Below are 27,016 nucleotides of genomic sequence, written 5' to 3'. Positions count from 1 at the left end.
TTCTGTTGCATTCAATGTTAATTTAGTTGACAAAAACATTTTCAGCATATGATGAAAACTATGTTTCCACTGATGAAAGCTGAACAAAAATGACCCCACATTTTCGTCAATTGACGAAACTTAATTTCCATTTTCGTCAATGAACGAAAATTCGACAGAAGGACATTTACCCGCGTGAACTTCCAGTTTCCTCAAAGCAATAGTCATGGCCAAAAATATTGACGCCCCTGTATTTCTGTCAGATAATGTACCACTTCGCCCAGAAAATTTTTGCAATTACAAATGTTTAGGCATTCTCATGTTTGTTTCTTTTGTTTGCATTGGTATGACACAAAAAATTGGAGAAACAAAAAGCCAAACCTGACACATTCCACGCAAAACTCCCAAAATGGACTGGACAAAATTTTTGGCACCCTCAATTTAAAATTTGGTAGCACACCCCTTGGAAAAAATAACTGAAATGAATGGCTTCCAGTAACCATCGATGAGTTTCTTACACCTCTCTACTGAAATTTTGGGCCTCTCTTCTTTCGCCAACTGCTCCAGGTCTCTCAGATTGGAAGGGTTCCTTTTCTCAACTGCTGCTTTGAGATCTCTGCACAGGTGCTCTATGGGATTTAGATCTGGACTCATTGCTGGCTGGTTCAGTACTCTCCGGTGTTTGTCTTAAACCATTTTGGGTGCTTCTTTGTGTCATTGAGTCCTTTGAGTCCTTTGAGTCATTTGTCCATTGCCCTGCTGTAAGACCCATGACCTCTGACAGAGACCTAACTTTCTGACACTGGGCCCTACATTGCACCCCAGAATGCTTTGGTAGTCTTCAGATTTCATAATGCCATGCATTCAGTCAAGACACCCAGTGCCCGAAGCAGCAAAGCAACTGCAAAACATCAGTGAACCTCCCTTGTTTAAATTGTAGGGACTTCATCCTTTTCAGTAGAATGATGGGCTTTACCAAAAAGCTGTAATTTTGTTTCCTCTGTCACATTCTCCCAAAGGAATTTTGGCTTCCTCAGGTAAGTTTTGGCAAATGCTTTGATCAGTTTTTCTCTTTCATCCATGACCAGGGAGATTAGCTACAATCCCATGGGCTGTAACTTCTTGACAATTTTGGGAACAGTGGACACAGGAATATTAAGATCTCTGGAGAGGGCCCTTTAGATTGTCCATGCTTTTCCACAATTTTTGTTCTCAATTCCTCAGACAATTTTTTTGCTGCTCAACAGAAAGGTTAAGTATATTTTTCACCACTTTAACTGGTTGCCGTCGCCAGTGTGATTTCTAAATTGTCAGCTCCTGTTAAGTGATACAAGTGAGTTTAATTACAAATTACAGGAGCATCACAAATTTGGAATGCAATTATTTCTTATAATTTTGAGAAGGTGCCAATCATTTTGTCCAGTCCATTTTTGGGGTTTTATGTGGAATGTGTCAGATTTGGCTTTTTGTGTCTCCTTTTTTTGTGTCAGACCAATACAAACAAAAGAAATAAACACGAGAATGCCTAAGCATTTGTGATTGCAACAATTTTCTGGGCGAAGTTGTGCATTATCTGACAGAAATGCAGGGGTGGCAATATTTTTGACCATGACTGTATGCCTCTAAAGCCCTTAAGTGTTTCCCCTCCCAGTAAGCAAGGTAACAACCATAGTGCTTAGTGGTGTGCCATGCTTCACGCTGCACAGCTTTACAGGCCTCCTTAGATTACCATTCAGAGCACTGTGCGCATTACAGACCTCCTCAGACTGTTTACAGCACTCACTGTTCATTACAGGCCTCCTCAGACCATCCAGAGCACTCCACACTGTGTATTATAGGCCTCCTCAGAAGTCCAAAGCACTCACTGCACATTACAGGTCTCCTCAAACCATCCACAGCACTCCACACTGTGTATTATAGGCCTCCTCAGACCAAGAAATAATGCATTACAATTAAACTAAACCCATTACATTTTAGTCAACTAAAATGATTTTAGTTGACTAAAATGTGCTGTAGATTACTAAATACGACTAAAACTAAAACAATTAAAATGACTAAAATACAACAAAAACGACATTTCGGATTACTAAAATATGACTAAAACTATAATGGCATTTTAGTCAAAAGACTATGACTAAAACTAATACTGGGAAAAAAGCTGCGCTAAGTGACATAAACCATATGTGATAGGTTTATAAATAAAAATGATATTAAAAGTCCCAGAAAGTTAAAGTCCCAAAATATTCAATGATGGATAAACTGCTGAAGTCAAATCCAACAACGCACGAAATACATTCTGTATGTATAGGTACTGCTTACCAGATGTAGCAGTAAGAGGAGCATTGGTATACACAGAAACCAAACCAATGGAACTCTGCAGGGGACTCCTTACAGATGATAACCTCTCAGAGATGTAGGTCGGTGGATATGGTAATAAAACATAAATAAAACATAGCGTGATACTGTAAAAATGTTCTTATCTCCCGTGTGAATCAAAGGAATAATAAGTGTGCACCACCACCAACACAGGCTGCTTACCAGAAGTAAGAAAAAGTAAGCATAACAAATCTTGATAGATATAGAAGTAGAAGTAGAAGAACCACCTCCGTGCTCCCAATATAATTACCAGGAATTTGTAGGTGAATCGTGCGACATTGATCACTCAAATAGATAGAGCCACCACCAGAAATTCCTGCTTACCAGATGTCAGCGACCAAATGCATGTAACAATCAGGGTGAACCTGATGTATGGCAGTCCACCAATAAATGGCATAAACGCTCCCTTGGCAATAAAGCTGGTCCACACAGATACTCCGAAGTATTACATAGAATAAATGATAGGGGGAGAGCCCATAGCGTAAAACCGTTTATTAAAAATAAAGTAAACAAAGAATTGCACTTACAAAAGTACACAGGAATAGCGCTGAATTGGAGCCGCCGGCCAGTTGGCTTCAAACACCCGCCTGAGTATCGTCTCGTCTCGTAGAGGTGACGTCAGCACGCCGCGACCGACGTACGTTTCGTCAAAAACTGACGTTCTCAAGGTACCTGAGCGGTTATCATCTGTAAGGAGTCCCCTGCAGAGTTTCATTGGTTTGGTTTCTGTGTATACCAACGCTCATCTTACCGCTACATCTGGTAAGCAGTACCTATACATACTGAATGTATTTCGTGCGTTGTTGGATTTGACTTCAGCAGTTTATCCATCATTGAATATTTTGGGACTTTAACTTTCTGGGACTTTTAATATCATTTTTATTTATAAACCTATCACATATGGTTTATGTCACTTAGCGCAGCTTTTTTCCCAGTATTTGTTACATATATGTTTGTCACATTCAAGTTGCAGCTATTAGAGTTTGATATCTAGCGCAGTTTTTTCCTTCTACATATGACTAAAACTAAATTGAAATTTGACATCAAAATTTACATTAGTTTTGTCAAGGAGATTAAATAAAATAAAATGAAAATATAAGGAATAGAACAAAATATGTTCATTTTATGTGAACTGACCATTTAAATTTGTTTAAAGCGGTACTAAACCCATCAATTTAACAGTTTAAAAAAGCTATACCATTTTCAACACATGCCTTGTCTAAAAACAATAGGAGGGTTTAGTTCCCCTTTAATTCCTGTTTCATTTTTGACAAGCCAATTGCTGACCGCAGTACCTATATATACAGCCTGTCAGCAAGTGTTTTTTCCAAGATCATGGCTGCAAATGCAATCATAATTCTTATTTTATTTTTTTTTACAGCTGGCAATCGGCTGTCTAGCAAAATGGATCTGGGTGGCTCTACAGCTGTCCAATCACTTTTACAGTACCAAGAACGGCTACCCCCCTTCCCATTGGTTTACAAGCTCCCCCGTTCTTCCAGAGAGCTCGGGACCATAGTAAATGGCCAGGATCATTTCACACAGAAGAGATGGAGGAAAATCAGTGAACATCCAATGAAATTGGAAGCAACAACAGATTTGTTACTTCCCAGTTTAAGAGCTCCCATTCCTTGACTGTTACAGCCAGGGGAGCAGATAATCAAGCACAATCTGGAATGGGTTAACATCAGAGGCGATTAAAGGGTTAACTGTGTTCCTAACCAGTGTTTATGCACTGTTTGGGAGGTGCTTTTACTAAGGGAAGGAATGGATCCATGACCATGCTTTACAGGAATACAAGATCCATGCCTTCTGTACTGATAGACCAGCAATCTGCCTTGTTTACATAGGCAGACCGCAATTCTGCCCTTGTAACGAATGATCGGTGGGTGCCGGCAGACATCTAGCCTGCAGTACCTGATAATCAGCTCCCGCTGTGCATAATCATTCACGCCCACTACCCGGAAGTGCGGGATCACAGGGTCAGCAAGTGGTTAAACCATGTCTTTACTTTACTCTTGATCCTTGATTTTGTTTTAATTGCCCTTGGGGTCTATAGCTACTAAGGGGTCAACTCACTAGAGGCAAAAAGACGAAAATGTACCCTTAGCTTAGTCATACTTCCCAACTTTTTGAGATGGGAACATGGGGGGAGATGGGCTCTTTGGCCTGGTGACCCCTAGTGGTTGTTTGCTGGAGGTGAGAGGCAGTAATACTCTTCGGTGGAAGGGTTCACAGCAACGGTGTTTTTTATTTGACCCTTTCTGCACTGAAGGCATCTCTATTTGGCATCCCCTTCTCTTTGGACTTTTATGGACTTCATACCACATTGTGTGTTATGTTGTAATTGTTATCATTTCTAGTGCTGCACTATTGTTTCTTTTATAGAACACAACCTACCATACCCACTTAAAGGAGAGTTATACAAAAAAAATGATAAGTTAAACCCACAAGAGCTTTTGTTTTTCTTACCACTACTATTCTTTTAAACTGGCTTTTGAAATGTAAAAATTCAGCCATTTATATTTTGGTTGAAAGGTTTAACACTGGGAAACACTTTTTGAAAAATAAATAGTGCATTTTATATACAACTATATAGATCAGACCAAAATGAGGGACAAATGAGGAGAAAAGAGGGACAGAGGGACTTTGTCCCAAATCAGGGACAGTCCCTTGAAATCAGGAACAGTTGGGAGCAATGGCTTAGTGAATGTGGTGAATGATCACTTTGCGAAGAATAACCAAAAAGATGCAAGGCATATTTAAAAAAATAATAATAATTTGTTTGCACTTGATTGGAAGATGGAAGTCAGCAGAGCTTCACCTTGCTCACTAAGCTAAGTGAAAATTTCCCTGTAAGGTGAACAGCCTATTTGCAGGGCTGGGAAAGGGGTGGGCAGAAAGGGCAGCGTGTATTGTAGGGATAAAGTGTTGCTGCAAGTTCCTTCTACTACAAGGCTGACAGGATTAGTGACAGTGGCATCACTACTTTTGTCAGCCAAGCAGCACTGGAAGTGGCAAGGAGAGGAGAAAAGAGCCACGAGGAGGTGCAGGCTGTGCTCTCTCTCCCTCTCCTCCTCATAAGCTTGTACATAAGGAGGGACCAATTTGGCATCTTTGCCCTGGGCACTGGATGATCTTGTCCCAGCACTGTCTATTTGCCTTTAGTAAATGCACCCCTAGCCCTTCAAATTGTCATACCTAATTTAGGGAAATGAAAGTGTAAGTAACATATATAATAATATTATTTTGATATCTATATCTGTTTAAATCTAGGAGCATCTGCAACACAGGGATTCGTAAATTTCCAGATGTCACAAAAATCTTCTCAACGCAGTTGCATTTTAATCTGTGAGTATAACTTTTATATGTCTATTAGAACATTTTTTTTTGTTTGTGCAGGCAATATGTGCCTGTTCCTTGACTGTGTCAACCGAAGCATTAGAGAATGTGAAGCATTAAATATATGAAGCAGCGTTAAAAAATGTAACTAAATTTAATGTCGTGAAAACACAAAAATGAATCAATATAATGACGTCAAATTTATTAGAAAAAAAGGTGTAAAAAGAAATCACGCCACATATATAAATAGTATCCATAAGAGCCCATACACAAGGGCCTAAAAAGAAAAATATATGTGAAACAGGAAAATCCAAAGGAAACAATTTATCCATGATTGTGTCCCCACAATCATAATTCCTAGTGCTTCCACCACCAGGTGGCACCAAGTATTAAAGCCTCTTACCGGATCCTGTGGACCATCATATAGTATGGTCAAATGTGCGTATTACATCTCCTAATGAAGGGAAACTCTAAAGCTCCAAACGGGATCCAGGCAGGGTTGGTCCATCAGCAGGGTGAAAAATAAAAAGCACATATGCCCATAGTGTAACCCATAACAAATACTTATTCAAAAAACATTTGCAAAGGGAATCACACTAAGCAAATCATTGAGCAAAAGATTAAATAAATTGCATACAGCAATAAAAACAGATACAATTGCTCTCCCAAAAATCAGCAGGCTGTGTGGCTGCACCGGACTCTCCCGCCGGTCAACAAGTGTGCGTAATAATGAAGCGTCGTAGTCACGCCCAACTAGTTTCGTCAAAGAGATGACATCGTCAGGTGACTGGCTTATGGCACACATGATGTATACAAAACGTGACAAAACTGTGACAGTCCCAACAATAGGGGTCCATCGTTGTGTGCACTGAAAAGAAGTGACAGTTGAGGTATTATCCACCACTGTGTTTGGTTCCCACCACCTCCAGATAAAGTGCCTGCTCACCTCCAATATATGACCCCACTACAGTCATTCAGAACTTAATGTACTCCACTCAGGATAACAACTGACCACTCTTCCCACTAGTGTTTCTGATTTAGAATATGTCCTTTCTTGGTACTTATTCCAAAGATTGAGAAACCATAGTGCTCTCCGTTTCCAAAATATTTAATAAATATTTATTAAAACCACACATAAATAAAAAAAAAAAAACACTCACAAGGATATGTAAGACTCAGATCAAAATGGCTACATCTCAGGCAAAGGGTCCTACCACCTGTACGCGTTACAACCCCTTCTCTGCCCTTCTTCAGCAAGTTGGGACTGTCACAGTTTTCTCACATGTTTTATATACATTATGTGTGGTGTGTGTTATTTTTTATTTTTTAGATATATGGATATTTTGATGCAGTCTCAAGATTATTGAGCTGATTTCACTACACTTTTATGTACACATTAGATTTAAGAGTAAGTTTGTGAACACACTAAGTGTTAGCTGCAGTCATAACCTATCATATAAGGTTAGCTGGTTGAAGAGTGGAGTTCATTCATTTTCATTATTCCTAATACAGGTGATTGCGCTTATTATATTTATTATTGTTTTTTTTTTTAAATATACCCTGTCACTGTACTAATGACACTGGCTGGGAAGGGGTTAAACATCTAGAGTGATCAAAGGGTTAAATGTGTGCCTAACCAGTGTTTTTGTGTAAAGTGTGAGAGGTGCTTTCACTAAGGGATGTGCTGGCTTTTATTCCCTGCTTTGCAGGTAAAGAAAATCCATTACATCCTCGCTGTCCGGACGATTGTTTACATATGCAGAACTTCATCCAGCCTCTCTCCTTGATGATCAGTGGGTGTCGGCGGACATCCATTGACTGGTACCCACTGATCGGCTTCTGCTGTGACTAATCACAGCAAAAGTGGCACACCTCCTATGTGGAAGTGCAGAATCAGGTATATATACATTATTCTGCATTGAAAGTCCACCCTGTAGCAGAAAACTTGCTATTGGGCATTCGTAAAGTGGTTAAAGTGGAAGTTTAGTCAGAAAATTGGGTCCTGCTAGATCACTTCAGGCTGGCACTTTTTGCAGGTATAGCTATGTAAAACATTAAAAATAAGTGTCTATACTGTTTAAAATCCAGTAATACTCTGTCTCACCTTGCTCTGCACATGCTCAGTTGCTCTCCATTGTGCATTGTGCCAAAAATCAGAGCCACTAGAGGCCGATCTGCTGACAGCCTAAAGAATTACTGCTGCTCAGGAGCTCTGGGCTTCAGCAAAATGTTGGCCTCCAACAAGAAGAAGCAGAAGCACACACAAACTTTGGTAGCATAATTATTAATTATTAATGTGGAATGTATGTTCCTTGCTAAAGAACATTATTTTTTATCAAGTTGTTATGGGTAAATTTCTTCTTTAAATATGAGTTTGCTAATAATGTGCAGCTAGAAATATCTGTCATCAGTGCAGCAAGTTTTTGATGGGCTGCATATCTCTAAAAGTCCATTAAAAGAATGCAGGCTCATTCTAAGGTCAGATGATGCAACCAGTGGCGTCACTAGGGGGGTGCGCTGGGTGCGGATCACACACGGGTGAAGCCCGCCGGAGGGGTGACACCAAGGACAGACTAAGGCGGCCGCTCTGATGCCCCCTAAAAGGCCACAACGCTTCCACCGCAGACATTCAGGACAGGGGGGCCCATGGCTCCATCCACCTGCTCCTCTCCACCCCCTCCTCCGATGACCGCTCTGTCTCTTGCCAGTGTGGGTGACTTGGGAGTGATGCTTAGAAGCTGAAGCTGCCCTGGAAGGAGGGGATCCCCATGCTGCTCTGTCCACCTCCAGCATGCCTGAGCAGGACACAAATTCCTTCTCCTGCCCCTCTCTCCCTGCCTGTGTGCTCCATCTATGAAGCTGACAGCCACATTGAAAAAGAAGCCCCTGACTGAGCCAGTGATCTCCCAGGACCATCCAAGTGAGTGAGCACTGACCAGACCCTGCCACCCTCCCTCTCTCCCTGCTCCTCTTTCTCCCTGTCTCCCTCTCTCTCTCCCTGCCCATCTCTCTCCCCCTGCCCCCTCTCTCTCTCTCGCTCTCCCTGTCCCCTCTCTCTCTCCCTGCCCCCATTCTCTCTCCTTGCCCCCTCCCTCTCTCCCTGCCCCCATTCTCTCTATCTCTCTCTCTCCCCCCTTGCCCCCCTCTCTCTCCTTGCAAAAATCATTGGGGGGGAGGGGATGACACTAGGTTTTACCGCCCCAGGTGACAGCAACCCTAATGACGCCGCTGGATGCAACAATTATACATTAACTGTCCCTTTTTTGAATAAGGATCCTTATCCTGGTGTGCTAGCTTTGTGAATTAAGTCTAATGGTCCTTGTATAAAAAAAGAGAGTTTTGGTCCACAGAAACCAATTTGATTTCAGCTATAAAAAAAAAAAAAATGGTTATAATGGTGTTGTTTTTATTTTCGTACATTATTGGGCAACTTGACTTTCTCAAAATCTACAAATTTGAATACATTTCTTTTTTCCAGGGAGATTTATGAGAACATGCATATAACTGTTATACCGGCCAATGCTTTTCAGGAAATGAACAATGAATCGTTGATACTGTAAGTAAAAGAAAAAAAATCTCAATTAGGGTATGCATACACTGGTCACAGGATGGCTCTTGCTCTGAGTTTGCATTGTGCTGCTTTTTGGGCTTAGTTGCTGTAGAACACTTTAGAGAGCTGTATTGTAAACACAGGTTCAGTACACAATGCAGCCATTTACCTGTGCTAATTGCATACAAACAGCGCAAGCAGAGTTTTGGTGCTCTACTATGCCAGCAGTCACAAAACAGATTTATTACCAGTGACTCACTACAAATGTACCCAAATGCAAAGCAAACACCGCACATACACAATATAGTTGTCAATATGCATTTACCAGTTTTGTTTTACATTGTGTCTTCATGTTGTGTGTTATATACTTATGTAGGCAGTTTTTAAATGCTTCAGTGGTGCTAAAAATACTATATCAAGCAGAAGACTCATAAAAGCACAAATACAATTTTACATCAAGAATAACTAACCAGATATATATAACTATCAAATAGTGCTTCTTATGTTGCCTTGGACCAGCAACCACTTGTCGACCACCTAAGGCCTCTTACACATGATAATCCTGTTTGAGCATCTACTTTTTCAAGCATTTTTTTTTTTTTATTTATTTGCACGTATTTTCCCAAATATGCGTTCACAAAAACGTATTCTCGCGTTCTTGCTCTGCACAGTATGTAAATGGACATTTTCGCACATTTGTGTGCACGCATAAGGCATAAATTACTGACCAAAAAATGCTGAATTTTCTATTTTTTTTTTTTTACTGAAGAATGCATGGCGCTTGTTTACGCGCCTGTGTGCATAGGCACATTATAATTAATGGGCTGTATTTTAGCTCAGTAAAAAAAAAAAAAAAAGCTGTACTGAGCTTTTTCAAGCTGGAGTGTGCAAGAGGCATTACTGGGAATGTACGACATGATTTTTACTGCATGAACTGAGAGGTGGAAAATCCCCAGCTCTACTCCTGTCAATAGATGCCGAAAAAATTTGTCAGGGTAGACTTGGGGTTTATGATGGATACAATAGAGAATCTGGGAATTGGTCCTAAGATGGTCCAATGGATCAATATCCTATTTAATCACCCTACAGCGTCAGTGAAGGTTAACAGGAGTTTGTCATCAACCTTTGAAATGTTCAACGGGACAAGACAGGGATGTCCGCTCTCACCCCTCCTATTCGTGCTGTTATTGGAACCACTACTGGCTACCATACGAAACAGCACAGACATAGGAGGAGTGAGGATCGGTGATGAGTAATAAAAAATAGCGGCATCTGCCGACAATGTTCTATTCTATATATCTAAACAAGGGGTCTTCAAAAAATGGCCCTCCAGTTGTTCAGGAACTACAATTCCCATCATGCCTAGTCATGTCTGTGAATGTCAGAGTTTTATAATGCCTCATGGGATGTCTAGTTCCTCAACAGCTGGAGGGCCGTAGTTTGAGGATCCCTGATCTAAACCCAGAACAACACTCCTAAAATTTAATAAAAGAGCTAAAAAAAATATGGAGAACTTTCAAACTTACAGATCAACCCTGTAAAGTTGGAAATTCTAAATATAAGGTCCGTTTCACACGGGCTTTTCGATCCAGTCTGCCGGCCTGTTTTTCAGGTGGACCGGAGCGGATGCTCCATGTAGCCCTATGGAGCAGCGGATGTCAGCGCAGACATCTCCGCTGACACCCGCTGCTATCTGATCCGATCCTGTCTGTGAAATCCAAACGGATGGAAACCCCATTTTCCATCCGTCTGGAGGATCGGATAAGATCGGATGAAAACAGACAGGCGGTCCTATATCATCCGATCTCCCATAGAGGAGAGCGGGGCTCTGACAGCTCCTTCTCTGCACACAGAGTGGAGACAAAGCTGTCATCCGCCTGCTCAGTGGGGATCAGTGGATCGATCCCCACTGAGCAAAACGGAGTCCACTGAGCGCACGCCCGTGTGAAAGGAGATTAAGTTTAGGCAAGAAAGGAGAGCTAGCCTTAAAGAGAGAATTCAGATATACATGGGGGAAAACCGACCTAAAATACCTTGGCTTAAAATTAACCCCAGCCCTATGGAATTTATACCAAGCAAACTATATTCCATTACTTACTGGTAATGAGAATAAAGATTAAATAAAAAAAATATCAAAATGACCACTCTCATGGGTGGGACGGATAAATATGGTAAAGATGGCAATACTACCAAAAAGCTTTACCCCAGACATATTTTAAAAAATTAAAGACAATGATTCTAAGATTTATATGGCAGAACAAGAATACGGTTCTCAGTACGGAGCTATGATAAAGCACAGGGGGTATTAGCAGCACCAGATATTAAAAGGTGCCATAATGCGATAATACTGGCATGAATGATTGAATGAACTGACACAAAAAGTGATAAAGGATGGGTGAGGATTGAAAACACATTGAGTGGAGTACAACTAAACAGGAATATTTGGATGCCACAAAAACACAGAACGTTTGAAGAAAATACACACCAATTAACGAGAAATGTTTTTAAAGTATGGGACATAATTTACAGGCAAGTAAAAAGGTTATCAAAAAAATATAGCCTTAGAGGGCTACCTATAGCGCTTGCTAAGTTTTATATTATACAAAATAGTACCGATTGATGTGTATCTTTTTATGATAAATAATTCAAGTGCTTAGTGTGATAAATAATATAAAGATAAAACAGTGAATATAAAATATATAGGTTGTGTGCTACGTGAAGTGTTAATATACAATTCCAGACAGTGTATATATCATTTGTTAAGGATTTATCTATCGCAATAAATATATAAATATAATCAAGAATAAATAAATAAAATAGTAAAAATAGTGAAAATGTTCCAATAGAGTTAAATCAAGTCCATATGTTAGGTGACTACAGTGACAAATAAAGTTCAAATGTAATTTTCCTTGTGCACAATTGTTCCAGTGCACTTAAGTGCGGGTGCAAAATGTGGATTCCTATCACATATGACTTGTGACTTTTTGTGGCTCACGTTTCCTTTTACCTCGGTATAAGTAAAGTTTGCAAATTACCAGATTACAAGGGTCTTATGTACCTTACGGCACTAAGACCACTTGCGCTTATTGGCTCCCAGGCCAAGGTAGATCCCCCGTGGTCCCTCAGTGGGGGTGGTGTTGGAAGTCTCCTTCTATTTCCCCGTATCACTGGAGGCCCAGGGTATGAAAACAAAGTGCTCCAAATAGCGTAATATTGCTTAAAATAGTTTATTACCCTTCCATGGGTTAATAGCAGCAGATAAAATAACCGTGACAGTCTCAGGGAGAGCTAACGCTACATGCAGAGTGGCGAGCGGAGAGTTACGGTTTGCGTTCCACCTACGTAGCGTGCGTCACGCCGTGGGGTTCAGCCTTACGCATTTCTTCACTTCCTGTGACGTCTTCAGAGGAGCAAAAGGTTGAATATATGATTGATATATGTGATTTTGTTTTATTCATTAATTTTGTTTTTTAAAAAATCAAATAAAGTCTTTAAAAAATTAAAAAATAAAAAAAATAATAATTTTGACGTTAAATATCGAGGTTATGATAGCAGTTAGCTTATGGAGATTTTTAAGTACCGTAGTTTGTCGTCATTCCACTAGAATGTATAATTTTAAAGCATGACATGTTAGGTATCTATTTACTTGGCATAACATCCTCTTTCACATTATACAAAAAAATCGAGCTAACTTTACTGTTTTTTTTTTAATTCATTAAAAAGTCAGCTGCACAAATACATTGTAACATAAAATATTGCAATGACTGCCATTTTATTCTATAGGGTCTCTACTAAAAAAAAGAATATATAGCCGAACACCCGCAATTGCCGGTTGTTCACCCCGACGAACACCCTGCAATGCACTGAGCATGGCACAGTGCATTCTGCGCCCTGATTGGGCAAAGCTTTGCCCAATCAGACACAGTGTAAGCTGGTTGCTAAGTAGCGGCATCCTTAACCAGCGATGAGCCATCAGCTGTCAATGGTTTTCCCCACTGACAGCTGAATATAAAAAAAAGGGCCAGTAAAAAAATGTAAATAAAAAACAGCATTTGGGCATTGATGCCAGTCAGTGCCCATCAGTGCTGCCCATCAGTGCTGCCCATAAATACCCATCAGTGCCGCCTATCAGTGCCCACCAGTGCCACCTATCAGTGCTCATCAGTGCCGTATATCAGTGCTCATGTGTACGGCACATTAGTGCCTCCTCATCAGTGTTGACAACTAATCAGTACCCTTCAGTGTTGCCTCATCAGTGCCCATAAGTGCTACCTCATCAGCGCACATCAGTGAAGGAGAAAAATTATTTATTTACAAAATTTACTGACTTAAGAAAAACTTAAAAAAAAAACAACCCAGCAGTGATTAAATACCCCTGAAAGAAAGATCTATTTGTGTGAAAATAAATGATAACAATTTCATACGGGTACAGTGTTGCATGACCGCGCAATTGTCTTTCAGCACTGAAAGCTGAAAACTGGCCTAGGCAGGAAGAGGGTGAAAGTGCCCAGTAGGCAAGTGTTTAAAGGAATTTTTCATTTTTTTGCACTTTAAGCATAATTAAAATCACTGCTCCTAAAAAAAGGATTGTTTTTATTTGTTTATTTTTTTTGATACGTGACCCCCCGGGCAGTACCCAGACCCCCATACTCATTTTACGGTCAATTACTTGCATACAAGCCTTCAAAATAGGCACTTTTGATTTTTCCTAAAGAAAAGACCACAGTCCCTACAATCAAACATAGTGGAGGTTCACTGATGTTTCAAGGTTGCGTTGCTGCAGTACTGAACTGGCCAGCAATGAGTCCGGGTCTGAATCCCATGAAGCTCCTGTGGAGAGATCTCAGAACAGCAGTTGGGAAAAGGAACCCTTCCAATCTGAGAGACCTGGAGCAGTTGGTAAAACAAGAGTGGTCCATAACTCCAGTAGAAAGGTGTAAGAAACCCATTGATGGTTACAGGAAGCAATTGAAACCATTTTTTTTTTCCATGGGGTATGCTACCAAATATCAAATTTAGGGTGCCAATAATTTTGTCCAGTCCAGTTTTGTAGTTTTGCATGGAATTTGTCAGATTTGGCTTTTTGTTTCTTTACTTTTTTGTGTCATACCTTTACAAACAAAAGAAATAAGGGTCCATTCACACTAGCGCGACTTGTCAGGCGACTTGGTCGCCTGACAAGTCGCGGTGGGTCGCCCGCCATTGAATAGTACATGACCCGTTCTAATAGGAGCTACTCAAGTCGCTCCGACTTAGAAAAAGGGTCCTGTACTACTTTGGGGCGACCTGGAGGCGATTGCATTGACTTCAATTATATGAAGTCCGCGCAAGGCGCGCTGAGGTCGCGGTGCACGCCCCACCAAGTTGTGTCGCCCCTGTCTGAACGGGTCTTAACATGACAATGCCTAAACATTTGTAATTGCAACAATTTTTTGGGAGAAGTGGTGAATTATCTGACAGAAATGCAGGGATGCCAACATTTTTGTCCATGACTGTATCTACAAACAATATTTTATACTTTCAAAAAGCATTAACACCGACATAAAAAAAAAATATGAAATTTTTAAAGCTTATTATTTTTAAAAAAAGGGTTCTACAAGAATTGAATATTACTTTAAACTCTAGGATTAATAAGTATTGGTCAGGGTCCTGGACCCTGGAGGCTTTGTGGAGACCTGGGTTGGATGAAGCCTCTAACCATAGATCTACATTTTGCTGACAACCAGCATCCTGATTGTGCAGGTGTTCACAGCCCTTTTAGTATAGGTGTTGATGTTCGTTTAGTGCTCCACATGGGAGACAGTGAAGGTTTCCACTTGGTAGAGGGTGAGTCAATGAAGCTGAGGAACAGTCAAATACCAAAGCATAATAAAAAGGGCAGTGGGGCCACAAGAACAAAATCCAGATGGCTGGATGAAAAACTTTCTTTGTGGCAGAGGGATGCTGAACAACCCCTGTGTAGGTAATTCTTTTGTATGAATTTCAATTTTAATGAAAATAAAAGCCCTAAAAAGAAGGCGAGTGGAAGCACTACATTGGAGCTTATTCCCAAAATCTCATATATACAGTGTATGTGTTTGCAGAAAGTAATGCAAAAGTGGGCAGCACTATATAATTACTTCAGAGAAAGAGTTACTCTATCAACATGTGAAATTTGAATCAATGATAAAGTTATGCCTACTTTTGCATTACTTTTGGTACAGCCTTCAAATATAGTTTTGGGAATAAACTCAAATATATTGCTTTCAAAGAATATTGATGTGCAAATCTTAAATAGCAAAACAAAGACTACATCACAGTTCATATGGTTGCCAATCACCTTAAAAAATTGACAAATATGAGAGCATTGGAGAGAAATAAAATACACTGAAAAGAGGACGAAAAATGAACTACTTCAATACCGGGCACTTTCACCCCCTTCCTGCCCAGACCAATTTTCAGCTTTCAGTGCTGTTGCACTATGAATGACATACAATACTGTACCCAGTACTGATAGGCACTGATGAATGTCAATGATGGACAGGCATTGATGGGCACCGAAAGGAAGCACTGAGGCATATGGGCACTGAGAGGTGGCACTGATGGGCACATACTGGTGTCACTGATGGGCACAGAGTGGCATCACTGATGGGCACTGATGGGCACTGTTGGGGCTGCATCGTAATGAGGGCACTGATCGGGAGTGCGAGTACCCCGGAGAAGCAAGGCATTCGTGGACATCGCCAGATTGAGAGGGGGCTCAGGTAAGTATTTGGGGGGGCTGGTGCACACAGAAGATTTTTACCTTCATGCATAGTTATAAAACCTTTTTCCTTTACAACCATTTTAAGGCAACCTGAAGGCAGAGGGAGGGAAAGACAGTGGCCAAAGTTTCTGTATTTAGCTATGATTTCTGTGGGGAAGCATTACTGCATTGAGAAGAGAATCAACACATAGTATGGTCAGCTGCCACTCGTTGGGGGGAAGAGGGGCCTAGTTACCACCATGCAAATATAAACATAAAAATACATGGTAAACTTTTATTTTTATCAAGTGTACCCAATCCACCTTATAATAAATTTCCAAGAACGATGGCGCTATAACATTCAAAAAACACTCAAAATATTTTTTTACACATATCAACACCATACATATAAGAATGTCCAATAAAGATGTGAAAAAATCAAGAAATAAAAAAAAATGAAAAAAAATGAAAAAAAAAAACCACCCAGTGTCTACACGTGATTCTTCATAAATGTCCAAAAATAAATCTTTGTATAAAAAATTCTTCATAAAAATAATTCTACATATACACCCTGAAGAAGTCACGTGGCTAGTGACGCAACACGTAGGAGAAGCCAGTGACGTCACCCTTGCTTGTTCACATCGTGATCCGTGCTGGGCGGCTGTGGATTAGTGATGTCGCGAACCTAAAATTCGCCGTTCGCGAACAGCGAACGCGAACATCGGCAAATGTTCGCGAACCGGCGAACCGGGCGAACCGCCATAGACTTCAATAGGCAGGCGAATTTTAAAACACACAGGGACTCTTTCTGGCCACAATAGTGATGGAAAAGTTGTTTCAAGGGGACTAACACCTGGACTGTGGCATGCCGGAGAGGGATCACGCAAAAAAAAGTTCTTAAAAATTATAATTTTTTGATAGAGAGCCAATTATTGGAAAAATTAAAAAAAAATAAAAATAAAAAATTTCTTTGGATTTAGCATCTGGGGGGTCTAAAAAGTGTACCTGTCAATTTTCAGCTCTGTAGCATGTCCAGAACCCCTAAAAAACAGCATTTTTCTTATATTTTCAGGAATATGGCTTCTCTGCGGCTGGCTTTTTCTCTTGCAGGCATTTAGCGGGCATTTTTTTAGGCAGGCATGTCATTTTTTGTATTTAGTGTCTGGGGGGTCTAAAAAGTGTACCTGTCAAGTTTCAGCTCTGTAGCATGTCCAGAACCCCTAAAAAACAGCATTTTTCTTATATTTTCAGGAATATGGCTTCTCTGCGGCTGGCTTTTTCTCTTGCAGGCATTTATCGGGCATTTTTTTAGGCAGGCATGTCATTTTTTGTATTTAGTGTCTGGGGGGTCTAAAAAGTGTACCTGTCAATTTTCAGCTCTGTAGCATGTCCAGAACCCCTAAAAAACAGCATTTTCTTATATTTTCAGGAATATGGCTTCTCTGCGGCTGGCTTTTTCTCTTGCAGGCATTTAGCGGGCATTTTTTTAGGCAGGCATGTCATTTTTTGTATTTAGTGTCTGGGGGGTCTAAAAAGTGTACCTGTCAAGTTTCAGCTCTGTAGCATGTCCAGAACCCCTAAAAAACAGCATTTTTCTTATATTTTCAGGAATATGGCTTCTCTGCGGCTGGCTTTTTCTCTTGCAGGCATTTATCGGGCATTTTTTTAGGCAGGCATGTCATTTTTTGTATTTAGTGTCTGGGGGGTCTAAAAAGTGTACCTGTCAATTTTCAGCTCTGTAGCATGTCCAGAACCCCTAAAAAACAGCATTTTTCTTACATTTTCAGGAATATGGCTTTTCTGCGGCTGGCTTTTTCTCTTGCAGGCATTTAGCGGGCATTTTTTTAGGCAGGCATGTCATTTTTTGTATTTAGTGTCTGGGGAGTCTAAAAAGTGTACCTGTCAAGTTTCAGCTCTGTAGCATGTCCAGAACCCCTAAAAAACAGCATTTTTCTTATATTTTCAGTAATACGGCTTCTCTGCGGCTGGCTTTTTCTCTTGCAGGCATTTATCGGGCATTTTTTTAGGCAGGCATGTCATTTTTTGTATTTAGTGTCTGGGGGGTCTAAAAAGTGTACCTGTCAAGTTTCAGCTCTGTAGCATGTCCAGAACCCCTAAAAAACAGCATTTTTCTTATATTTTCAGGAATACGGCTTCTCTGCGGCTGGCTTTTTCTCTTGCAGGCATTTATCGGGCATTTTTTTAGGCAGGCATGTCATTTTTTGTATTTAGTGTCTGGGGGGTCTAAAAAGTGTACCTGTCAAGTTTCAGCTCTGTAGCATGTCCAGAACCCCTAAAAAACAGCATTTTTCTTATATTTTCAGGAATACGGCTTCTCTGCGGCTGGCTTTTTCTCTTGCAGGCATTTATCGGGCATTTTTTTAGGCAGGCATGTCATTTTTTGTATTTAGTGTCTGGGGGGTCTAAAAAGTGTACCTGTCAAGTTTCAGCTCTGTAGTATGTCCACAACCCAAAAAAAACAGCATTTTTCTTATGATTTTTAGTAGAAAACTAATGCAGTGTCTTTCCAGCTGTCTTTTTTTCTTTCTGGCAAGCTGAAATATGATATGCCAAGGCAAACATGCCTATCAGTTGAGCTATGACACAGACAACACTGCACACATGGGGAAATATGTAAAACAAAAAACAGGAAAAGGAAATTAGGTGACGGTCACAAAACATGATATTGTGATTGGCCAAATAAAAAGTCACCTCGCGATGAGGTCGCGCCAAAGTCGCGCTAAGTCGCGCCAAAGTCGCACTGGAAGCGACGCTACTTTAGTGGTAGCGGCAGTGTAAACCAGCACTAAAACATCCAGTGTGTGAATACGATCAGGTATGATGTTTTATCGGTCAAGTAGTGTAAGGGTTACGCCCGTCGCCCGCTTCACAGTGACAGACCAAACTCTGACAGACCAAACTCCCCGTTTAACAGTCAGTCAGTCCATTTGCACAACCGCAAACTCCCAATTTGCACAAGGTTGGATACCAAGCTAGCCATGTCCCGTTCCTTGTCCTCACTGACATCATTGAAGGTCTCTTCCTCCACCCAGCCACATACAACACCAAGGGTCCCCGAAAGGTGAGAACAAGCCCCCTGGGACGCCTGCTGTGGCTGGTATCCCACCTCCTCAAAGCCACCTTCCTCCTCTGACTTCTCTTCTTCAGACTCCTCTCTCTGCGTTGCCACAGGTCCAGCAATTGACAACGACAAGGCTGCTTCTGGTGGTGATGAGGACCACAACTCTTCCTCTTCATGCTCATCTACAGCCTGATCCAGTACTCTTCGCAGGGCACGCTCCAGAAAAAACGCATATGGGATGAGGTCGATGATGTTGCCTTGGGTTCGACTGACCACCAGGGTTGTCATCTCCGCAAAAGGACGCATGAGCCTACAGCCATTGTTCATGAGCATTCAGTAACGCGGCCAAAAAATACCCAGCTCCGCAGAAAGAATGAAAGAAAATGAATGTTTTTTTTTATGAAAAATTATCCTGCGGATCGCTTTTGGTCTGTACACAATGAAGCAACGACCTTATCATCTGGGGTGTGCCAACACAATCCTAGAGGTGATCGCTTCATTGTGATACGCAAGCCCCTTCACCACGACAAGGTAACGATCACGAAGGGGAATTGACACATGTATGTGCCTTTTTTTTTGTTTTTTGTTTTTTTGCAGCCACAGTGTAGCACCAGAGGCCAGAAAAATTAGGCATGTACACATGCATGAAAAAGTAGGTATTGTTGCAGCCGCTGCTGTAGCAGCGGCCTGAAAAATTGAGGTTTTAAGGCAGAAAGTGCACTAAAACATTGCGGCTTGAACCGTAGTTGGTGGGGGAGATGTCACGTAAGTCATCCGGCATGCAGAGAATGATTATATACAGCAGCGTGTGGACCATTTTTAGGCCAAGGCATCTCAGTCATCACCAGGCCTTTTTTAGTCAAATGCATCCCCCACTGTCAGTCCCTTCGGGATCCATGCCTCATTCATCTTAATAAACGTGAGGTAATCAAGACTTTTTTGACCTAGGCGACTTCTCTTCTCAGTGACAATACCTCCTGCTGCGCTGAAGGTCCTTTCTGACAGCACACTTGAAGCGGGGCAGGCCAGAAGTTCAATGGCAAACTGGGATAGCTCAGGCCACAGGTCAAGCCTGCACACCCAGTAGTCAAGGGGTTCATCGCTCCTCAGAGTGTCAATATCTGCAGTTAAGGCAAGGTAGTCTGCTACCTGTCGGTCGAGTCGTTCTCTGAGGGTGGACCCCGAAGGGCTGTGGCGATGCATAGGACTAAAAAAGCTCCGCATGTCCTCCATCAACAAGACGTCTGTAAAGCGTCCTGTCCTTGCCGGCGTGGTTGTGGTGGTAGGAGGAGGATTACTTTCACCTCTTCCCCTGTTGGATTCCCGTTGTGCTGTGACATCACCCTTATACGCTGTGTAGAGCATAGTTTTTAACTTATTTTGTAGCTGCTGCATCCTTTGCGACTGCCGGTAATTGGGTAACATATCACAGACTTTCTGCTTATACCGGGGGTCTAGTAGCGTGGCCACCCAGTACAGGTCGTTCTCCTTCAGCCTTTTTATACGAGGGTCTCTCAACAGGCATGACAGCATGAAAGACCCCATTTGCACAAGGTTGGATGCCGAGCTACTCATGTCCAATTCCTCGTCCTCACTGATGTCATTGAAGGTGTGTTCTTCCCCCCAGCCACGTACAACACCACGGGTACCAGATAGGTGACAACGAGCACCCTGGGATGCCTGCTGTGGTTGGTGTTCCTCCTCCTCAAAGCCACATTCCTCCTCTGACTCCTCTTCCTCACACTCCTCTTCCAGTGTTGCCGCAGGTCCAGCAATCGATGGTAAGGCTGTTTCTGGTGGTGGTGATGGTGACCACAACTCTTCCTCTTCCTCTTCACGCTCATCTACGGCCTGATCCAGCACTCTTCGCAGGGCACGCTCCAGGAAAAAAACATATGGGATGATGTCGCTGATGGTGCCTTCAGTGCGACTCACTAGGTTTGTCACCTCCTCAAAAGGACGCATGAGCCTACAGGCATTGCGCATGAGCGTCCAGTAGCGTGGCAAAAAAATACCCAGCTCCGCAGAGGCTGTCCTAGCACCCCGGTCATACAAATACTCGTTGACCGCTTTTTCTTGTTGGAGCAGGCGGTCGAACATTAGCAGTGTTGAATTCCAACGTGTCGGGCTGTCGCAAATCAAGCGCCTCACTGGCATGTTGTTTCGCCGCTGAATATCTGCAAAGTGTGCCATGGCCGTGTAGGAACGCCTGAAATGGCCACACACCTTCCTGGCCTGCTTGAGGACGTCCTGTAAGCCTGGGTACTTCTGCACAAAACGTTGCACAATCAGATTCAACACATGTGCCATGCACGGCACATGTGTCAACTTGCCCAAATTCAATGCCGCCAACAAATTGCTCCCGTTGTCACACACCACTTTGCCGATCTCCAGTTGGTGCGGGGTCAGCCACTGATCCACCTGTGCATTCAGGGCGGACAGTAGTGCTGGTCCGGTGTGACTCTCTGCTTTCAGGCAAGTCAACCCCAAGACAGCGTGACACTGTCGTATCCGGCATGTGGAATAGCCCCTGGGGAGCTGGGGGGGTGCAGTTGGTGTGGAGCAAGACGCAACAGCAGAAGAGGACTCAGCCGAGGAGGTTAGCAAAGAGGATGGAGTAGGAGGAGTAGAGGAGGTGGCAGCAGGCCTGCCTGCAAGTCGTGGCGGTGTCACCAACTCCTCTGCAGCAGAGCCACGCATTCCATGCTTGGCAGCCGCCAGCAGGTTTACCCAATGCGCAGTGTACGTTATATACCTGCCCTGACCGTGCTTTGCAGACCAGCTATCAGTGGTCAGATGGACCCTTGCCCCAACACTGTGTGCCAGACGTGACATGATTTCCTTTTCCACAATAGAGTACAGGTTGGGGATTGCCTTTTGTGAAAAATAATTTCGGCCGGGTACCTTCCACTGCGGTGTCCCAATAGCGACAAATTTTTTGAAGGCCTCAGACTCCACCAGCTTGTATGGTAAAAGCTGGCGGGCTAAGAGTTCCGACAAGCCAGCTGTCAGACGCCGGGCAAGGGGGTGACTCTGCGAGATTGGCTTTTTGCGCTCAAACATTTCCTTCACAGACACCTGACTGTGGGCAGGTGACGAGCAGGAACTGCTGAAGGTGAGAGGCGGAGGGGCGGGTTGTTGATAGGGGGCATGGAGGACAGCAGTGGTTGACGTGGCTGAAGATGCTGGACCAGGAGGAGGATGGTGGCTTTCAGTTTGTGTGCTGCTTTTACTCATGTGTTGATCCCATAGGCGTTTGTGATGTGAGATCATGTGCCTTCGCAAAGCAGTTGTACCTAGGTGGGTGTTGGACTTCCCACGACTCAGTTTCTTTTGGCACAGGTTACAAATGGCATCGCTGATATCAGAGGCAGACACACAAAAAAAATGCCACACTGCTGAGCTTTGCAAGGACGGCATTCTGGTGGTGGCAACAGCTTGCGTTGATTGGCGTGCTGTCTGGCTGACCCCGGGTGCCGAATCTACATGCTGTCTGACTGCGCCACTAGCTCCTTGCGATGACCTCCTCCCCCTGCTTCCAACTCGTCTCCTCCTCCTCTCTGTCTCCCCATCTGAACTTTCCCCCTCTTCTTCTGCTCTTCGAGCAGGCACCCAGGTGACATCCACAGACACATCGTCATCATCAGCCGCTTCACTTGACAACTCAGCAAAGGCAGCAGCAGCAGGTACAACATCATCATCATCACAATGTACGTCCATGTGTATAATGCTGCCTGACTGAGACATATCCCCGTTATCTACATCCTCTGGCACTAATAGTTGCGCATCACTTATTTCTTCAAACTGATGTGAAAATAACTCCTCTGACGGATCAAGTGAAGCGGCTGTGGTGCTAGTGTTGGTGGTGGTGCCGGCGGGCTGGCGAGTGGTAAATTGAGAGGTGCCCGAAGATGAGCTGGAGGAGGATGGTGCATTAAGGTTCCGAGCGGAAGCTGTAGACGATTGGGTGTCCTGTGTAAGCCAGTCAACTATGGCCTCAGAATTTTTTGAGTTCAGGGTCTGTGGTGGCCTCTGAACACTGGGCATTATTCTAGGGCCTAAGGAAATCACAGCACCACGACCACGACGGCCCTTGCGGGGTGGCCTGCCTCTGCCTGTCATTTTTTTTTAATGTGTTGTTACTGTTGTACTATGAGTGCAAGCTGCTGTGCCACCTTATATATCAGTGGTGGGTGGGCAGTGGCACAGTACACTCTCTGTGGACCTGACAGCAGTCACTGGCACCCAGGCAACTGCAATTTAAAAAATATATATATTTTTTTTTACTTTGCAAGCTGCTGTGCCACCTTATATATCAGTGGTGGGTGGGCAGTGGCACAGTACACTCTCTGTGGACCTGACAGCAGTCACTGGCACCCAGGCAACTGCAATTTAAAAAATATATATATTTTTTTTTACTTTGCAAGCTGCTGTGCCACCTTATTTATCAGTGGTGGGTGGGCAGTGGCACAGTACACTCTCTGTGGACCTGACAGCAGTCACTGGCACCCAGACAACTGCAATTTAAAAAATATATATATATTTTTTTACTTTGCAAGCTGCTGTGCCACCTTATATATCAGTGGTGGGTGTGCAGTGGCACAGTACACTCTCTGTGGACCTGACAGCAGTCACTGGCACCCAGGCAACTGCAATTTAAAAAAAAATATATATATTTTTTACTTTGCAAGCTGCTGTGCCACCTTATATATCAGTGGTGGGTGGGCAGTGGCACAGTACACTCTCTGTGGACCTGACAGCAGTCACTGGCACCCAGGCAACTGCAATTTAAAAAAATATATATATTTTTTTTACTTTGCAAGCTGCTGTGCCACCTTATATATCAGTGGTGGGTGGGCAGTGGCACAGTACACTCTCTGTGGACCTGACAGCAGTCACTGGCACCCAGGCAACTGCAATTTAAAAATATATATATTTTTTTTTTACTTTGCAAGCTGCTGTGCCACCTTATATATCAGTGGTGGGTGGGCACACAGTGGCACTGCAGTGGGCACAGTACACTCTGTGGACCTGACAGTCACTGGCAGCCCAGGCAACTGCAATAATAAAAAATATTTTTTTTTTCAATTTATTGCAACAAGATGCTGTGCCAACGTATATATATCAGTGGTGGGCAGTGCACTGCAGTGGGTACAGTGCACTCTGTGGACCTGACACAGCACTCACTGCAATTATGACAGAGGAAAAAAAAATATTTTTTAAAATGCCAGGTACTGTGCCTGTGCCACCCGAAATGAGTGTGGTGTGCACACAGTACAGTCTGTGGTAGGTCTGTGGCCTCTCACACACAGCGGGCAGGCAACTGCAGTGTACAATAGATATATATATATATATATATATATATATAAGAAAAAAATCTATTACCTTACCAGCCCTTAAAAGGGCTTTTGGGGACACTATATATATATATATATATGTATATATATAAATAAAAAAATCCTCAATTACCAGCCCTTAAAAGGGCTTTTGGGGACACTAGATAGATATAGATATATATATATATGAAGAAACAACTCAATTACCAGCCCTTAAAAGGGCTTTTGGGGACGCTAGGTATATATATATATATATATATATATATATAAAAAAAAAAAAAAACACAAATACCAGCCCTTAGAAGGGCTTTTTGGGGTGCTGATATTACAGCAGTAGTGGACCAAGAACACTGCAAGACCAGGAACACTGACTAACTGTCCCTAGCTTAACAGCAGCAGCAGCAGCTCTCTCCCTATTCTCACTACACACACTGCTTCAGAATGATCTAAGATGGATGCTGCCCTTGCTTATTTATAGGAGGTGGGAGGGTGTGGGAGGGAGGTACGCTGATTGGCTGGAAATGTGTCTGCTGACTGTAAAGTTCAGGGTCAAAGTTTGCCTCAATGATGTCTTATGGGGGGCGGACCGAACATCGCATATGTTCGCCGGCAGCGGCGAACGCGAACATGCTAAGTTCGCCGGGAACTGTTCGCCGGCGAACAGTTCTATACATCTCTACTGTGGATCTGTCAGCGGCTTACGAAGCACAAGGAGCTTGTTTACATATGTTTTTAACTATCTGCCAAAATGTGAGTGTTCTCAATAAGTCCTTTTAATTTAATAAATGTTTTAAATGAATTACACTATGAAACCATTTTTGTCTGCCCATACATAATAGTGGAGCATTTCCAATTTAAGTAAGGGGAGGACATCAGGGAAAATGTAAATACCCACATAGGCAAACTGGCTTACTATCTGAGACAATAGTTTGGATTTACAGCATTACCGGAGGATTGAGAGGAGGATTTTGGGGAGATCCCAGGACCCCCTCATGTGGATTCTTATTTGCACATTAATAATGTGCTACAGGTGAGTGCGCATTGCACTCACAGGTGGATAAACGGTGGATGTTTTTTTAGCATATTGCAGCACAGGTTTTGAATTTCAATAGAAGAACTGCATGTCACAAGATACTCATGGACTGTTCCTTTCACTATATGTCTTGTGTCAGAATATTTTACTTTATAGCTACTTTTATATATGGAGTGTTTGCGTGTCATATAACTAACTGTGTCATTTTATTGACAATTCAGTCACCATTGTCACAATTTTCTTTGGATTCATATATTCCATACAAGATTTAAACATCACATCCACCTATTATACACATTCTTCACTGGGTACAAAATAGCGCACTGCCATTTTTACATTATAATAATGAACCCCCACACACCCCCATATGCTTCAGTGACACCAGCTCCCCCCAGGACCCCCACTCACCAAATGCAATTACCTCTAATTATCATGATCGGCATATTGCACTTGGTTTTAATATCTTAGTCCACAATAGTGCAGTATCATTAAAAGCACCAATTTATTTACTCATTTAGATAAAATCCTACTCACAAGCACATAGACTCTTTACTGTATTAGGCATCAAAACATTCCATATCCACCCCAGAACACAAGCTGCTAACTGCGCAAGACAAATAGCTAGTAAAGCTTACAACAACCGTGTCTCACCAACCTTCCATCACTTCCAGTATCGCATAGACCTCACTTCTGGTTGCCGTACAGCCACGTTTCCGACGCATTTCGTCATTTCAACTTTATCTCTTTTATTTTATCTTTTAATTGTAACAGTCCTTGTAGTAACAGTTTTTTTCAAACTAGTAAACTTTGAATATTGTATACATTCTTTCCAAGGTAGATTTGTTAATCAGATTAAAACATCTAGTCTATTTTTTCAGCTAACCCTAAAAAGAAGTACACATTGTGTTTTACTGACATCTTAGTTGTAATTCTAATTGCGAATGAGGATTCTGGAGTACATTTTCAAATGTTATGAAAACTATATTGTACTTTAGTGCTGTGTTGTGTGTATTGTACTTTCTGAGTTAGTGATTCTGTCTGATATTATACTCACACAGGAACCTTTACAGAAATGGATTCGAATACATAGAAGACTATGCATTCAATGGAACAAAGCTGGATCAACTGTAGGTATAACTGTTTATTAAGTCAATCTTTTCAGCAGAAAATGTGAAGAGTGCGAAGAAGTGAAAAGTTTGATTCCTGTGGAGTAAAATGTAGTTTGGAGGGCTGGGAAGGATAACCTCTAACACTCCAGCTGTACAGGAATTGCATCATTGAGCTCCAGTCTCAAGGGTGAACATTACTTAACAGTAGGAAAGAGACAGGTTGTCCAGTTCCGATAGAGACAAAACGATCTTACATAATATGTAGACTAGAAAATAAAAGCAAGAAAGGAACATGTGAAGTGAAGTCAGGATACACAGTAAAATAAAATCTTGTTATAATATATAGAGGTAAACTATGCTGAGTGCCAGGTTCCGAAATGCTTAAAGCAGAACTAAACTGTATCTGAGCATCACAAACTGAAAACACTATTCAACCACTTCATCTCTGGAAGGTCTTACCTCCTTCCTGACCAGGACATTGTTTT

General features: G+C 42.2%; 1 protein-coding gene across 1 annotated transcript in view; it reads left to right on the top strand.

Annotated features, from left to right (window-relative positions):
• Nucleotides 1–27,016, top strand: part of LHCGR (luteinizing hormone/choriogonadotropin receptor) — a 274,724-nt gene that overhangs the window by 181,513 nt on the left and 66,195 nt on the right. Inside the window, exons 5-7 of the mRNA XM_082252351.1 lie at nucleotides 5,632–5,706; nucleotides 9,176–9,253; nucleotides 26,481–26,549. Coding sequence (XP_082108477.1) covers nucleotides 5,632–5,706; nucleotides 9,176–9,253; nucleotides 26,481–26,549 — 222 coding nt within the window. The remainder of the gene's footprint in view (nucleotides 1–5,631; nucleotides 5,707–9,175; nucleotides 9,254–26,480; nucleotides 26,550–27,016) is intronic.

This window comes from Pelophylax lessonae, assembly GCF_965119305.1.
Source record: "Pelophylax lessonae genome assembly, chromosome: 3".
NCBI lineage: Eukaryota > Metazoa > Chordata > Amphibia > Anura > Ranidae > Pelophylax > Pelophylax lessonae.
The sequence above is the reverse complement of the archived record's forward strand: the minus strand, read 5'-3'. Positions and strand labels throughout refer to the sequence as shown.